The sequence below is a fragment of the Heptranchias perlo genome, chromosome 8 (genome assembly GCF_035084215.1).
Source record: "Heptranchias perlo isolate sHepPer1 chromosome 8, sHepPer1.hap1, whole genome shotgun sequence".
Classification (NCBI taxonomy): Eukaryota; Metazoa; Chordata; class Chondrichthyes; order Hexanchiformes; family Hexanchidae; genus Heptranchias; species Heptranchias perlo.
In genome coordinates this window covers 48,515,028-48,530,916 of record NC_090332.1, presented here as the reverse complement: position 1 = coordinate 48,530,916, position 15,889 = coordinate 48,515,028, and the positions used below count along the sequence as shown (strand labels likewise).

Genomic DNA, 15,889 nt, shown 5'->3' with positions numbered 1-15,889 from the left:
GACTGCCCATTGTGCACCATAATACCGGCTGCAGCCTGAAAGAAGCCTGAGACAAAAGAGTTCAGAGCTATAGTCATCTTTCCAGCCGGAGGCGAGGCATGTCCACCTTTCATTGTTGGCTCGAGGACTTGCTGCAGCAGGTGGAACAGGGCAGTCACAACCTCTCAGCCAAAATGTGGCCTCCTCAGACATCGCACCTTATTGAATTTGAGGTAGGTGACTCGGGTTCTGTAAAGCATTTGTGGTGGGTAGCCTCGCTTTCATACTGCTCCCCTCCCCCCCACTCCCTCCAGCCTCCAGTGCAGCTTCCCAGGCTCGCTGCAACTGCTGCTGCTCTTTCTCCTCCTCCTGCACTCACATTTCTAGAACATTCTCAGTCTCACAATCTACCAATGCTGTGGAACAAGTCAGGCTTCTTTCCACCTAGATTCACTGATCCAACAAGTTTCAAGTGAGTGCCCATTTAAATAGTGCTCCAAATGACCTCTCTGCGGCTGTACCGCCCACTTTGCTGGGGGATGCTGCACTCAGCGGAATTCTGCTATTTGTTATTAAAGTCACATCAGGGTCCTACCTACATCATAAGACCCAAGTTTACACAATGAAATGAGGCTGCCAACGTAAAAAGGCAGGTGCCAGGGCTAAACTGGTCAGAACCCAATCCAAAATGCCGTTGGCCACATAGTCAGTGTAAATGCGCCGATAATTATACTGACACGATTTTCAGGACATTACCGCCACATTTATGCCAGGTGGGCTGAGTTAAAATTGGCCCCCTCATACGCAACACCACAACAGATCAACTAGTATGAAGAGAGTATGAAAAGAAACTCACAAGGGATATCAAAACCAATACGAAGAACTTTTATAGTTATATTAGGAAAAAGAGAGTGGTCAGGAGCAGTGTTGGCCCCTTAAAAACTGAAAGTGGGGATATTGTCATTGACAATGGGGAAATGGCGGACATGTTGAATAATTACTTTGCGTCAGTATTTACAGTAAAAAAAGAGGATAGCATGCCGGAAATCCCAAGAAAACTTGTATTGAATCGGGGACAGGGACTCGATAAAATTAACATAAGTAAAGCAACAGTAATGAAGAAAATAATAGCACTAAAGAGTGACAAATCCCCAGGACCAGATGGTTTCCATCCCAGTGTTTTAAAGGAAGTAGGTGAGCACATTGCGGATGCCCTAACTATAATCTTTCAAAGTTCTCTAGATTCAGGAACTGTCCCTCTAGATTGGAAAATAGCACATGTCACTCCGCTTTTTAAGAAAGGAGAGAGAGGGAAACCGGGGAATTATAGACCAGTTAGCCTAACATCTGTTGTGGGGAAAATGCTGGAGTCTATAATTAAGGATAGGGTGACTGAACACCTCGAGAATTTTCAGTTAATCAGAGAGAGCCAGCATGGATTTGTGAAAGGTAGGTCGTGCCTGACAAACCTGATTGAATTTTTTGAAGAGGCGACTAAAGTAGTGGTCAGGGGAATGTCAATGGATGTTATTTATATGGACTTCCAGAAGGCATTTGATAAGGTACCACATAAGAGACTGTTAGCTAATTTAGAAGCCCATGGAATCGAGGGAAAAGTACGGACTTGGTTAGGAAATTGGCTGAGCGAAAGGCGACAGAGAGGAGGGATAATGGGAAGGTACTCACATTGGCAGGATGTGACTAGTGGAGTCCCGCAGGGATCTGTCTTGGGGCCTCAATTATTCACAATATTTATTGACGACTTAGATGAAGGCATAGCAAGTCTCACATCTAAGTTTGCCGATGACACAAAGATTGGTGGCATTGTAAGCATTGTAGATGAAAACATAAAATTACAAAGCGATATTGATAGATTAGGTGAATGGGCAAAACTGTGGCAAATGGAATTCAATGTAGACAAATGTGAGGTCATCCACTTTGGATCAAAAAATGATAGAACAGGGTACTTTCTAAATGCTAAAAAGTTAAAAACAGTGGATGTCCAAAGGGACTTAGGGGTTCAGGTACATAGATCATTGAAGTGTCATGAACAGGTGCAGAAAATAATCAAGAAGGCAAATGGAATGTTGGCTTTATATCTCGAGGACTAGAGTACAAGGGGGCAGAAGTTATGCTGCAGCTAGACAAAACCCTGGTTAGACCGCACCTGGAGTACTGTGAGCAGTTCTGGGCACCGCAACTTCGGAGGGACATATTGGCCTTGGAGGGAGTGGAGCGTTGGTTTACTAGAATGATACCCGGACTTCAAGGGTTAAGTTACGAGGAGAGATTACACAAATTGGTGTTGTATTCTCTCGAGTTTCGAAGGTTAAGGGGTGATCTGATCGAAGTTTATAAGATATTAAGGGGAACAGATAGGGTGGATAGAGAGAAACTATTTCCACTGGTTGGGGATTTTAGGAATAGGGGGCCAGACCTTTCAGGAGCAAGATTAGAAAACATTTCTACACACAAAGGGTGGTAGAAGTTTGGAACTCTCTTCTGCAAACGGCAATTGATACTAGCTCAATTGCTAAATTTAAATGTGAGATAGATAGCTTTTTGGCAACCAAAGGTATTAAGGGATATGGGCCAAAGGCAGGTTTATGGAGTTAGATCACAGATCAGCCATGATCTTATCAAATGGCGGAGCAGGCACGAGGGGCTAAATGGCCTACTCCTGTTCCTATGTTCCTAGTAATATATAAAGGTTCACAACAACAACAACAACTCGCAATTATATAGTGCCCTTTACATAGTAAAACACCCAAGGTGCTTCGCAGGAGCAATTATCAGACAAAACTTGACACCAAGCCACAAAGAGATATTAGGACAGGTGACCAAAAGCTTGGTTAAAGAGGTAGGTTTTAAGAAGCACCTTAAAGGAGGAGGGAGAGTTTTAGGGAGGGAATTCCAGAGCTTAGGACCGAGGCAGCTGAAGGCACCGCCACCAATGGTATAATGAAGGAAATCAAAGATGCACAAGAGGCATCAACTGGAGGAGCACAGAGATATCGGAGAGAAGGTTACAGAGATAGGGAAGGGCTTGGCCATGGAGGGATTTGAACACAAGGATGAGAATTTAAAAATCGAGGCATTGCAGGACCGGGAGCCAATGTAGGTCAGTGAGCACAGGGATAATGGGTGAGCAGTACTTGGTGCGAGTTAGGATATGGGCAGCAGAATTTTGAATGAACTCAAGTTTACAGAGGGTGGTAGGTGGGAGGCCGGTCAGGAGAGCACTGGAATAGTCGAGTCTGAGGTGAGAAAGGCACGGATGAGGGTTTCAGCAGCAGATGGGCTGAGGCAGGTGCGGAGATGGGTCATATTATGAAGGTCTTAGTGATGGAGAGGATATGGGGTCAAAAGCTCAGCTCAGCTGAGGGTCAAATATGATGTCGAGGATACAAACAGTCTGGTTCAGCCTCAGACTTGGAGTTGGTGGCCAGGGAACGCAGTTTGTGGCAAGGACCAAAGACAAAAGCTTTGGTCTTCCCCATATTTAATTGGAAGCAATTTCTGCTCCCCCAATACTGAATGTCGGACAAGCTGCTTGACAAATCAGAGGCAATGGAGGGGTCGAGAGAGATGCTGATTACAAGAATTAGCTTTAAACAGATTAAACCCTCTCGGTGCCATAGTCTCACTTTGACTAAAAATATAACTATGAAAAGATATTGGCCCAGAATTTGCTGGAGCAGGGTATCTCACTTCATGCCCGGTTAGTTAAACTTATTCCTGCACCCTTCAGGTCAAAGATTTTTTGTCCACAAAGTTGCTGGAAGAGCAACAGGACATCTGGGACCCTGGTGAACAACAAGACAAACAGTGTACCTCCTTAACCAAGGAGATTAAAGAATTGAGATTTAAATAGAGGAAGGACTGAGAAGGAGAGCGAATTAGAGTGGGTGAATTCAATGTCAAATCAGGTACAGAAATAAAGAGAGGTAAAGAAAGACTGGATTAAGAGAGAAAAGAGACAGAAAGGAAAAGTAAGAAAAAATATTTTAAAAATTAAAATTTTGACATTTTAAAATCTCAACAACAATTCACAACCTGAAGGAATTAGACACCACACTTTTAATTGTTCACTTTCTGGGCAAAAGAGGTTGATTGGCAGTCATTAATGATTATCACATCGTTAAAAGGATACTTACGCTGATAATTACTGGGCTTAACTTTCTGTGCCGAATTTAATGGGCAATTAATGTGCAAATGCAGCAACTTCATGAAAATCACAGGGAGATTAAGGGCAAGATGACAAACTCACGAAGCTAACGGCAGAGCAATGTAAATCGGCCAGCAACTTGTGGCGAATCGCAATTCATGGGCAATCTTTTCCTCGCCACAAGTTGCTGGCCGATCTGCACATTAATAACGGCATGCATCGTTCACACCGTTATTTTTTCAGCAAATTGTGGGCCATTAAAAACTCACAGGCTAATCGTTACTGTGGATAATAATTGATCTAAACTTGTAAATATTAGCTATGGTAATATCACTGATACAAAGAGACACAAATTCCAAAGGTGTTTACCTGAACAATGAAGATATTACTCGTATCATTTCCTCCCCTGTTTCATGCCACATAGTCGCACACACGTAAATCATCATCTTTTCTTTTTTCCTTTACAATTAAACAGAACCATGACACTAGTCAGCAGTATAGCATTAAACACTGCAGGTTGCTAAGCGATCATGTTCACCCATAGTTTGTGTAAAAGTCTGAAATTTCATTAGGAATTAAACATGCGCTAACTGGTGTAGATAATCAATATAACAGCAACAACAAATCATTAGGGCCAATTGATTTGTTGTTGCTCGGATCTGTTCAGAAACTAACATGATCACTGCCATCAGGATTTTTTATGTGAAATTGCAGCAATGGGGCAGCAACGTGCAGTGTTTATTGTGGGACGTCACATAGTATTAAAACACTTGCCCTAACCATCTTAAACCAGAGTATTAAACAATTCCATTTTACAGTTTGAGTCTGAGTTATTCAGTGCTTTGTGTATATTGCATAGAGAATAGCCAACACCAGGGACTGAGTACAAGGCAGTAATCCAATTGAGTGACTCAAGTGATGTCACAAAGAGTAACCAGCATTTGAACCACGGTTAGATTACAAATTTGAAATCACTCCATAATAGTCTGCTATTATTTGTAATTATTTAAATTGATGTGAAACTTTTATCTATCCTGAGTCATTTGTAAGCTGCCAGCAGCTGACACTGCAGAAGGCAAACATATGTTTCTGTATATCCTGTATTTTGGTTTTATGCTGGGCTAGAAAACAGAATTATGAACATTCAAGTTAGCAAATAAATTGGAATATCTTGATCAGAATGACAATATGGGAATCTCCTGCTAATTAAACATAAAACATTCCATTATGTCTGTACCTTGGATCACTTTCCTCTGTGCAATGTGGACTAATGTGAATTCTTTTGTTAAGCAGCATGGATTGTTCTAGAAAGGCAGCTTCGTACGTCCTCCGAACAAAGATCTCTGATGTCCGTTGTATTCTGTTGATGTTCTGAATCCACACGTAGATTGTTGTAAAAATTAGCCCAGTCCACCAGCATGCCCCAGCTATCCCTACTAACCAGAGACTGGCCTGATTTGTTGTATCTCCCTGGCTGCAGATGCTGTGAATGATTTCTGAAAAAAGGATCTCCACACTAAGTGTATTATTGGCACTGTTTGTGGAATTAGCACAGAAATATGAGAGATTGAAATTGTTATTTGTTTGTAAAAACTCATTGTAGCGAATTCTAAAAATCAACAGAAAAAAAGTGAGAACCACAGGAGTATTTAAAACCAAAGGAAGGGCGAAACTTCGTCTCAACGCATGGATTTTACATGCAACCCCCCCAAACCAGGAACAAAGTACTGATGCCCCAGCCTGCACCGCAAAAAGACTCAGGATTATTCTGATTTCATGAGAAGCAACATTACTGACAGTTGCCCACTCCAATTCTTTAATAGGAATCCTAGCTCCCACTACAAAAGCTGTAATAACAATTCTCACTATACTTGTCCAGAGGTTCACCATATTCCTGGATTTATCCAATTCAGACCGTAGACGTTTAAATATTGGATACTTCCAATTTGAGATAAAATTTTCCCACCAGGTCAGAGATGTTAAAACAGAGAAAAAACCGATGAGTCCCAAGTATACACCATCATGTTCCTTTAGATCCAAGCACTGACCAACTAGAAAGAATATGTAACCACACAAGAGGAGAAGCAACCCTGTCAGAGGTCCTGCCACAATGAGCTGAAGGCTGGTTTTCTGAGAGACCACTTGCAGAATGGATGGGATTAAACAAATACTGTTAGAAATGAACACATTTGTCAATATGTCATAGTGGGGCAGGCAGATGACAACCAGTGATGCTGTACCGAGGGATCCAAATGCTTCCAGGATGCAGACCTGAAAGAAAAGCAAGAGGCTGGTTAACTTTTAATGTGAGTATTTCAAATAAATTCCAAATGATTTAGTAGCGGCAAAACATATGCAACTCCTCCAAGCCAGATTCTTCTGTTAATGTCTTGATTTCTTGTTAATTTGCCAATAATGATTATGTTGGCAATATTGGCCCAGATTTTCCTGTCAAAATAATGATGAGGTTAATGGCGCTCGCCATTATTTATGCGCAAATGGTACAGCAACTTCAGGCAAGGAGGAGATGTGTGGGTAAGCTCAAATATCCAAAAGTTGCTGCCTCTCCGCCGTTAGCTTCGCGAAAACGGCATCTCGCTGTCTGCCTTCCCATTGAAATGCATTGAATGGTGTGAAGTTGCTGTATTTGCGCAGTAGTTACGAACTAAACTCGCCAATCTTGTCCATTCCAGTCTAAGTACAGTTTTAACAACATGATAAGTGTTAAATACTGCCAATCAACCTCTCTGGCACTGAAAATAAACTATGTCAAGTGTGGAATCTCATTCCTTCAGGTTTTAATTGTTGGAGATTTTTTAAATGTCAAATTTAAAATTAAAACATTTTTTAAAACTTTTCCTTTCTGTCTTTTTTCTCTCTCTTAATCCAATCTTTCTCTCCCTCTCATTATTTTTCTTTCTGTACATGATATGACATTGAATTCACCCACTGTAATTTACACTTCCTTCTCAGTCCTTGCGCTGGCAATTTCACAATCCTTAAATCTCATTGGTTAAGGAGATACACAGTTGCTTGCCCTGTTCACTCAGGTCCCAGATGCCCTGTTTCCCTCACTGTGACATTATCAACTCGCATGTTCAGCAACTTGTCATGCAAAATATTTAAAAACCTAAATGTGCAAGGGCAAGTCCAACTAATAATAAATGCCGTTAGATGCCCTGCTACAGAAGAATTTGGCCTACTGACATTGTTATGATCTGGAATTAAAGAATGGTAGAAGCAGATTAAATAGCAACTTTCAAAAGGGAACTGGATATATACTTGAAAAGAAAACATTTGCAGGGCTATGGGGAAAAAACAGGGAGGTAGGACTAATTGGATAGCTCTTTCAAAGAGCTGGCACAAGCACAATGGGCTGAATGGCCTCCTGTGCTGTATGATTTCATGATAATAGTAACATAGTAACAGTTTCAGGCAGGAGAAGACCTACGATCAATCTACCCACCTATCCACAGTTTTCCTTTTCTAATAACGCAATATTTCTAATAACTCTGAATCTCTTTTGTTGACAAGAACCTGTCTAATTCCTTTCTGAAACCCATTAAAGTCTCGTGTTTGACCACTGGTACCAGTAATCTGTTCCACAGACTTACCACCCTTTTAGTAAAAAAAGTTGCTCCTTCATTTCGTCTTTTCTTTTGCTGTCCTCGATTTGTAAATATGACCCCTTGTGCTTAAATTCTGTACACGATAGTAAAGCTTCTTTGGATCCAATTTGTCCAAACCTTTCTTAATTTTAAACATGTCTATCATAAACCCTCAGTCATCTCTTTTCAAAAGAGAAAAGACCCAGGATAGTCAATCTTCCCTCATACTTCTTTCTCTTAAGTTCTGGGATCTACCACGTAGACCCTCTCTGTACCCCCTCCAATAACTGAATATCCTTTTTGAATTAGGAACACCAGAACTGCAAACAGTACTCCAGATGTGGTAAATACTGTTTGAAAATTACCTCCCTCGATTTGTATGTTACACCCAACATTTTGTTTGCATTTGGAACAGCCTGGGAACATAGTGCTGATGGTTCTAGTCACCTGACCACAAAAACCCCAAGATCTCTCTCATGTTCCAATACCTCAAATTCATTCACAAAAATTATATAATCCACATCAACCTTCCCTCTGCCAAATCTCATAACCTTACATTTCCTTGTATTAGGCTGCATCTGCCATTTCTCCGCCCAATGATCAAACTTGACAAGACTTTGAATTTATGCGCAATGATATTCATCATTTGCCACTGTTCCCAATTTGCCATCATCTGCAAATTTGGACACTGTGGGCACAATTTCTTCCTCTAAATCATTTATACAAATCAAAAACAACAGCAGCTCCAACACTGAACCTTGTGTCACTCCACTGCCAACTATTTACCTGCCCATGCACAACTACTCATTGTCTACCAACCATTCACCAGTCCATTTATATACATTTGCATCTACCCCATAAGCTTGTACCTTATGTACTAGTCTATTATGTGCGACAGTAGTAACCTGAAAAAAGTCAATAAGAACATAAGAAATAGGAGCAGGAGTAGGCCAATCGGCCCCTCGAGCCTGCTCCGCCATTCAATAAGATCATGGCTGATCTGATCCTAACCTCAAATTTAAATTCATGTCCAGTTTCCTGCCCGCTCCCCGTAACCCCTAATTCCCTTTACTTCTAGGAAACTGTCTATTTCTGTTTTAAATTTATTTAATGATGGAGCTTCCACAGCTTCCTGGGGCAGCAAATTCCACAGACCCACTACCCTCTGAGTGAAGAAGTTTCTCCTCATCTCAATTTTGAAAGAGCAGCCCCTTATTCTAAGATTATGCCCCCTAGTTCTAGTTTCACCCATCCTTGGGAACATCCTCACCGCATCCACCCGATCAAGCCCCTTCACAATCTTATATGTTTCAATAAGATCGCCTCTCATTCTTCTGAACTCCAATGAGTAGAGTCCCAATCTATTCAACCTCTCCTCATATGTCCACCCCCTCATCCCCGGGATTAACCGAGTGAACCTTCTTTGTACTGCCTCGAGAGGCAGGAAAGTCCGAGAGGTGAGCACAGTATAGAAGGGGAGACCTAGAGTGGGACGAGAGTCTGAGAGTCTAAGGCAAGTCATGGCAGCAGAGCTCGCACCCGTGATATGCTCCTCCTGCACTATGTGGGAAGTCATGGACACTACCAGTGTCCCTGGTGACCATGTGTGCAGGAAGTGTGTCAAGCTGCAGCTACTGGCTAACCGTATTTCGGAGCTGGAGCTGCGGGTGGATTCACTGTGGAGCATCCGCGATGCTGAGACAATCGTGGACAGCACGTTCAGTGAGGTGGTCACACCACAGGTAAAGATTACGCAGGCAGAAAGGAAATGGGTGACCGCCAGGCAGAGTAAAAGGACTAGGCAGGTCGAGCAGGAGTCCCCTGGGGCCATCTCCCTCTCAAGCAGATATTCTGCTTTAGATACTGTTGGGGGAGATGGCTTATCAGGGGAAAGCAGCAAGAGCCAGGTACGGGGCACCACGGGTGGCTCTGCTGCACAGGAGGGGAGGAAGAAGAGTGGCAGGGCTATAGTGATAGGGGATTCGATTGCAAGGGGAACAGATAGGCGTTTCTGCCGCCGCAAACGTGACTCCAGGATGGTATGTTGCCTCCCTGGTGCTAGGGTCAAGGATGTCACGGAGCGGCTGCAGGGCATTCTGGAGGGGGAGGGTGAACAGCCAGTAGTCGTGGTCCATATTGGTACCAACGACATAGGTAAAAAAAGGGATGGGGTCCTGCAAGGTGAATTTAAGGAGTTAGGAGATAAATTAAAAAGCAGGACTTCAAAGGTAGTGATCTCAGGATTACTGCCAGTGCCACGTGCTAGTGAGTATAGGAACAGGAGAATAGACAGGATGAATGCGTGGCTGCAGGGATGGTGTAGGAGGGAGGGATTTAGATTCCTGGGACATTGGGACCAGTTCTGGGGAAGGTGGGACCTGTACAAGCGTGACTGGTTACACCCGGGCAGGACCGGAACCAATGTCCTCGCGGGGGTGTTTGCTAGTGCTGTTGGGGAAGGTTTAAACTAGAGTGGCAGGGGGATGGGAACCTGAGCGGGGAGTCAGAAGAGAATAAAGTTGAGAGCAGCAAGAGAGGGGAAGACCCAGGGGAAATCTACAATACAAATAGTACAAACAGTTGTTCAAGAACAAGTGAAAGGGAAAAGCGTAGAGCAGCGGAAAGAAAGTGTACTTTAGGCACGACAGATAAAATAAAAACTAGAAGGCGTAAGGCGATTAACCCAGCATCAAAGCTGTGGCAGGGGGTTGGGAACCTGAGCAGGGAGACAGAGGAAAGTGTGTCAGGACGGGACAGAAGGTATGGAGTAAAAGGTAAAGTGTTAAAAAAGGAAAAAGCAGGAACTAAGTGTCACAAAACATATTTGAAAGTTCTTTATCTGAATGCACGTAGCATTCGCAACAAAATGGACGAGTTAACGGCACAAATAACTACGTATGGGTATGATCTTGTGGCCATTACAGAAACATGGCTGCAGGGTGACAACGACTGGGAATTAAATATGCCAGGGTATTTAACAATCAGGAAGGACAGGCAGGAAGGAACGGGAGGTGGGGTAGCTATGTTAATAAAGGAAGGAATCACTGTAATACAGAGAAATGATATTGGGACAAAGGATCAGGATAATGAAACAGTTTGGGTAGAGATAAGGAATAATAAGGGGAAAAAAACACAAGTGGGCGTAGTATACAGGCCTCCTAATAGTTGCAACTCTGCTGGAAGAAGTATTAATCAGGAAATAGTCGGGGCATGTAATAAGGGAACAGCTATAATTATGGGGGATTTTAACTATCATATTAGAATCATAGAATCATAGAAGTTTACAACATGGAAACAGGCCCGTCGGCCCAACATGTCCATGTCGCCCAGTTTATACCACTAAGCTAGTCCCAATTGCCTGCACTTGGCCCATATCCCTCTATACCCATCATACCCATGTAACTGTCCAAATGCTTTTTAAAAGACAAAATTGTACCCGCCTCGACTACTGCCTCTGGCAGCTCGTTCCAGACACTCACCACCCTTTGAGTGAAAAAATTGCCCCTCTGGACCCTTTTGTATCTCTCCCCTCTCACCTTAAATCTATGCCCCCTCGTTATAGACTCCCCTACCTTTGGGAAAAGATTTTGACTATCTACCTTATTTATGCCCATCATTATTTTATAGACTTCTATAAGATCACCCCTAAACCTCCTACTCTCCAGGGAAAAAAGTCTCAGTCTATCCAACCTCTCCCAATAAGTCAAACCATCAAGTCCCGGAAGCATCCTAGTAAATCTTTTCTGCACTCTTTCTAATTTAATAATATCCTTTCTATAATAGGTTGACCAGATCTGTACACAGTATTCCAAGTGTGGCCTTACTAATGTCTTGTACAACTTCAACAAGACATCCCAACTCCTGTATTCAATGTTCTGACCAATGAAACCAAACATGCTGAATGCCTTCTTCACCATCCTATCCACCTGTGACTCCACTTTCAAGGAGCTATGAACCTGTACTCCTAGATCTCTTTGTTCCATAACTCTCCCCAACGGCCTACCATTAACGGAGTAGGTCCTGGCCCGATTCGATCTACCAAAATGCATCACCTCACATTTATCTAAATTAAACTCCATCTGCCATTCATCGGCCCACTGGCCCAATTTATCAAGATCCCGTTGCAATCCTAGATAACCTTCTTCACTGTCCACAATGCCACCAATCTTGGTGTCATCTGCAAACTTAATAACCGTGCCTCCTAAATTCTCATCCAAATCATTCATATCAATAACAAATAACAGCGGACCCAGCACCGATCCCTGAGGCACACCGCTGGTCACAGGCCTCCAGTTTGAAAAACAACCCTCTACAACCACCCTCTGTCTTCTGTCATCAATCCAATTTTGTATCCAATTGGCTACCTCACCTTGGATCCTGTGAGATTTAACCTGATGTAACAACCTACCATGCGGTACCTTGTCAAAGGCTTTGCTAAAGTCCATGTAGACCACATCTACTGCACAGCCCTCATCTATCTTCTTGGTTACCCCTTCAAAAAACTCAATCAAATTCGTGAGACATGATTTTCCACTCATAAAACCATGCTGACTGTTCCTAATCAGTCCCTGCCTCTCCAAATGCCTGTAGATCCTGTCTCTCAGATTACCCTCTAACAACTTACCCACTACAGATGTCAGGCTCACCGGTCTGTAGTTCCCTGGCTTTTCCCTGCCGCCCTTCTTAAACAAAGGCACAACATTTGCTACCCTCCAATCTTCAGGCACCTCACCTGTAGCTGTCGATGATTCAAATATCTCTGCTAGGGGACCCGCAATTTCCTCCTTATCCTCCCATAACGTCCTGGGATACATTTCATCAGGTCCCGGAGATTTATCCACCTTGATGCGCGTTAAGACTTCCAGCACCTCCCTTTCTGTAATATGTACACTCCTCAAGACATCACTATTTATTTCCCCAAGTTCCCTAACATCCATGCCTTTCTCAACCGTAAATACCGATGTGAAATATTCATTTAGGATCTCACCCATCTCTTGTGGTTCCGCACATGGATGACCTTGTTGATCCTTAAGAGGCCCTACTCTCTCCCTAGTTACTCTTTTGACCTTTATGTATTTGTGGAAGCTCTTTGGATTCTCCTTTGCCTTATCTGCCAAAGCAATCTCATGTCCCCTTTTTGCCATCCTGATTTCTCTCTTAACTCTACTCCGGCAATCTCTATACTCTTCAAGGGATCCACTTGATCCCAGCTGCCTATGCATGTCATATGCCTCCTTCTTCTTTTTGACTAGGGCCTCAATCTCCCGAGTCATCCAAGGTTCCCTACTTCTACCAGCCTTGCCCTTCACTTTATAAGGAATGTGCTTACCCTGAACCCTGGTTAACACACTTTGAAAGCCTCCCACTTACCACACGTCCCTTTGCCTGCCAACAGACTCTCCCAATCAACTTCTGAAAGTTCCTGTCTAATACCATCAAAATTGGCCTTTCCCCAATTTAGAATTTTAACTTTTGGGCCAGACCTATCATTCTCCATAGCTATCTTAAAACTAATGGAATTATGATCACTGGTCCCAAAGTGATCCCTCACTAACACTTCTGTCACCTGCCCTTCCTTATTTCCCAAGAGGAGGAGAAGTTTTGCCCCCTCTCTAGTCGGGCCATCCACATACTGAATGAGAACTTCCTCCTCAACAAATTTCTCTCCTTCCAAGCCCCTAATGCGATGGCTGTCCCAGTCAATGTTGGGAAAGTTAAAGTACCCTACTATTACCACCCTATTTTTCTTGCAGCTGACTGTAATCTCCTTACATATTTGCTCCTCAATTTCCCGCTGACTATTTGGGGGTCTGTAGTACAATCCTATCAAAGTGATCTCTCCCTTCTTAATTTTCAATTCTACCCATATGGACTCAGTGGGCGAACCCTCGGATATATCCCCTCTCACTACTGCCGTGATGTTCTCCCTAATCAAGAACGCAACTCCCCCTCCGCTCTTACCTTCTGCTCTATCTTTCCTATAGCATCTGTACCCTGGAACATTGAGCTGCCAGTCCTGCCCCTCCCTTAGCCATGTTTCAGTAATAGCTATAACATCCCAGTCCCATGTACCCATCCATGCCCTGAGTTCATCTGCCTTGCCCATCAGACTTCTTGCATTGAAATAAATGCAGTTTAATCTGGACTTCCCTTGGTCTTTGCCCTGCTTTCTCAGACCATCTGTCCGGTCATGTTCTGTACACTCTCCCTTACTGCCTTTTGTTTCTGTCACCACTTTACTTCCCACTGACTTCCTGCATTGGTTCCCATCCCCCTGCCACATTAGTTTAAACCCTCCCCAACAGCACTAGCAAACACTCCCCCTAGGACATTGGTTCCAGTCCTGCCCAGATGCAGACTGTCCAATTTGTACTGGTCCCACCTCCCCCAGAACCGGTTCCAATGTCCCAGGAATTTGAATCCCTCCCTCTTGCACCATCTCTCAAGCCACATATTCATCCTAGCTATCCTGTCATTCCTACTCTGACTAGCCCGTGGCACTGGTAGCAATCCTGAGATTACTACCCTTGAGGTCCTACTCTTTAGTTTAACTCCTAACTCCCTAAATTCAGCTTGTAGGACCTCATCCCGTTTTTTACCGATATCGTTGGTACCTATATGCACCACGACAACTGGCTGTTCACCCTCCCCCTCCAGAATGTCCTGCAGCCGCTCCGAGACATCCCTGACCCTTGCACCAGAGAGGCAACATACCATCCTGGAGTCTCGGTTGCGTCCGCAGAAACGCCTGTCTATTCCCCTTACAATTGAGTCCCCTATCACTATAGCTCTGCCACTCTTTTTCCTGCCCTCCTGTGCAGCAGAGCCAGCCACGGTGCCATGAACCTGGCCGCTGTCACCTTCCCCTGGTGAGCATCCAAAACGGTATACCTGTTTGAGAGGGGGATGGCCACAGGGGACCCCTGCATTACCTGCCCACACCTCTTACTCTGCCTGGTGGTCACCCATTCACTTTCTGCCTGTACACCCTTTACCTGCGGTGTGACCAACTCGCTAAACGTGCTATCCACGAGTTTCTTTGCATCGCGGATGCTCCACAGTGAATCAACTCCAGCTCCGAGATACAATCGGTCAGTAGCTGCAGGTGGACACACTTCCTGCACACATGGTCGGCAGGGACACTGGTAGTGTCCATGACTTCCCACATCTTGCAGGAGGGGCATATCACGGGTGCGAGGTCTGCTGCCATGACTTGCCTTAGCTTAGTTACCACTTTTAAATAACGTTCAAATTAGAAAATGTTAACTATACTAGGGACCTAGGTTCACTAAAAAAAACACTACCTGCTATAAAACCTGCAGACCTTAAGGTTAGTTAATTAGTTAATTATAAATGTGGTTATGTTACCTGGTTTTATTGTAACTTAGCCCACAGTTCTAAGAAAAAGAAATACTCACCACCAACCACCCTCCTGCTTTACCTGTGACGTCACTCTTTGATTTTTTTTGATCAGAACCCGGTTGGTCCGCTCTCGCTCTGCGCTGTTTTTATCCCCGCTCCGCTCTCGCTGTTTCCCACCGCTCTGGTCCGCTCTCGCTCTGCGCTGTTTTTATCCCCGCTCCGCTCTCGCTGTTTCCCGCCGCTCTGGTGAGCTCTCGCTCTGCGCTGTTTTTATCCCCGCTCCGCTCTCGCTGTTTCCCACCGCTCTGGTCCGCTCTCGCTCTGCGTTGTTTTTATCCCCGCTCCGCTCTCGCTGTTTCCCGCCGCTCTGGTGAGCTCTCGCTCTGCGCTGTTTTTATCCCCGCTCCGCTCTCGCTGTTTCCCGCCGCTCTGGTGAGCTCTCGCTCTGCGCTGTTTTTATCCCCGCTCCGCTCTCGCTGTTTCCCGCCGCTCTGGTGAGCTCTCGCTCTGCGCTGTTTTTATCCCCGCTCCGCTCTCGCTGTTTCCCACCGCTCTGGTCCACTCTCGCTCTGCGCTGTTTTTATCCCCGCTCCGCTCTCGCTGTTTCCCACCGCTCTGGTGAGCTCTCGCTCTGCGCTGTTTTTATCCCCACTCCGCTCTCGCTGTTTCCCGCCGCTCTGGTGAGCTCTCGCTCTGCGCTGTTTTTATCCCCGCTCCGTTCTCGCTGTTTCCCGCCGCTCTGGTGAGCTCTCGCTCTGCGCTGTTTTTATCC

The 15,889-nt window shown here is 44.4% G+C and overlaps 1 protein-coding gene across 1 annotated transcript in view; it reads right to left on the bottom strand.

The window, feature by feature from the left end:
• LOC137324826 (chitin synthase chs-2-like) overlaps window positions 1–15,889 on the bottom strand; it is an 83,797-nt gene that overhangs the window by 57,981 nt on the left and 9,927 nt on the right. Inside the window, exons 2-3 of the mRNA XM_067989553.1 lie at window positions 5,385–6,418; window positions 4,517–4,606 (exon numbers count right to left, since the gene is read on the bottom strand). Coding sequence (XP_067845654.1) covers window positions 4,517–4,606; window positions 5,385–6,418 — 1,124 coding nt within the window. The remainder of the gene's footprint in view (window positions 1–4,516; window positions 4,607–5,384; window positions 6,419–15,889) is intronic.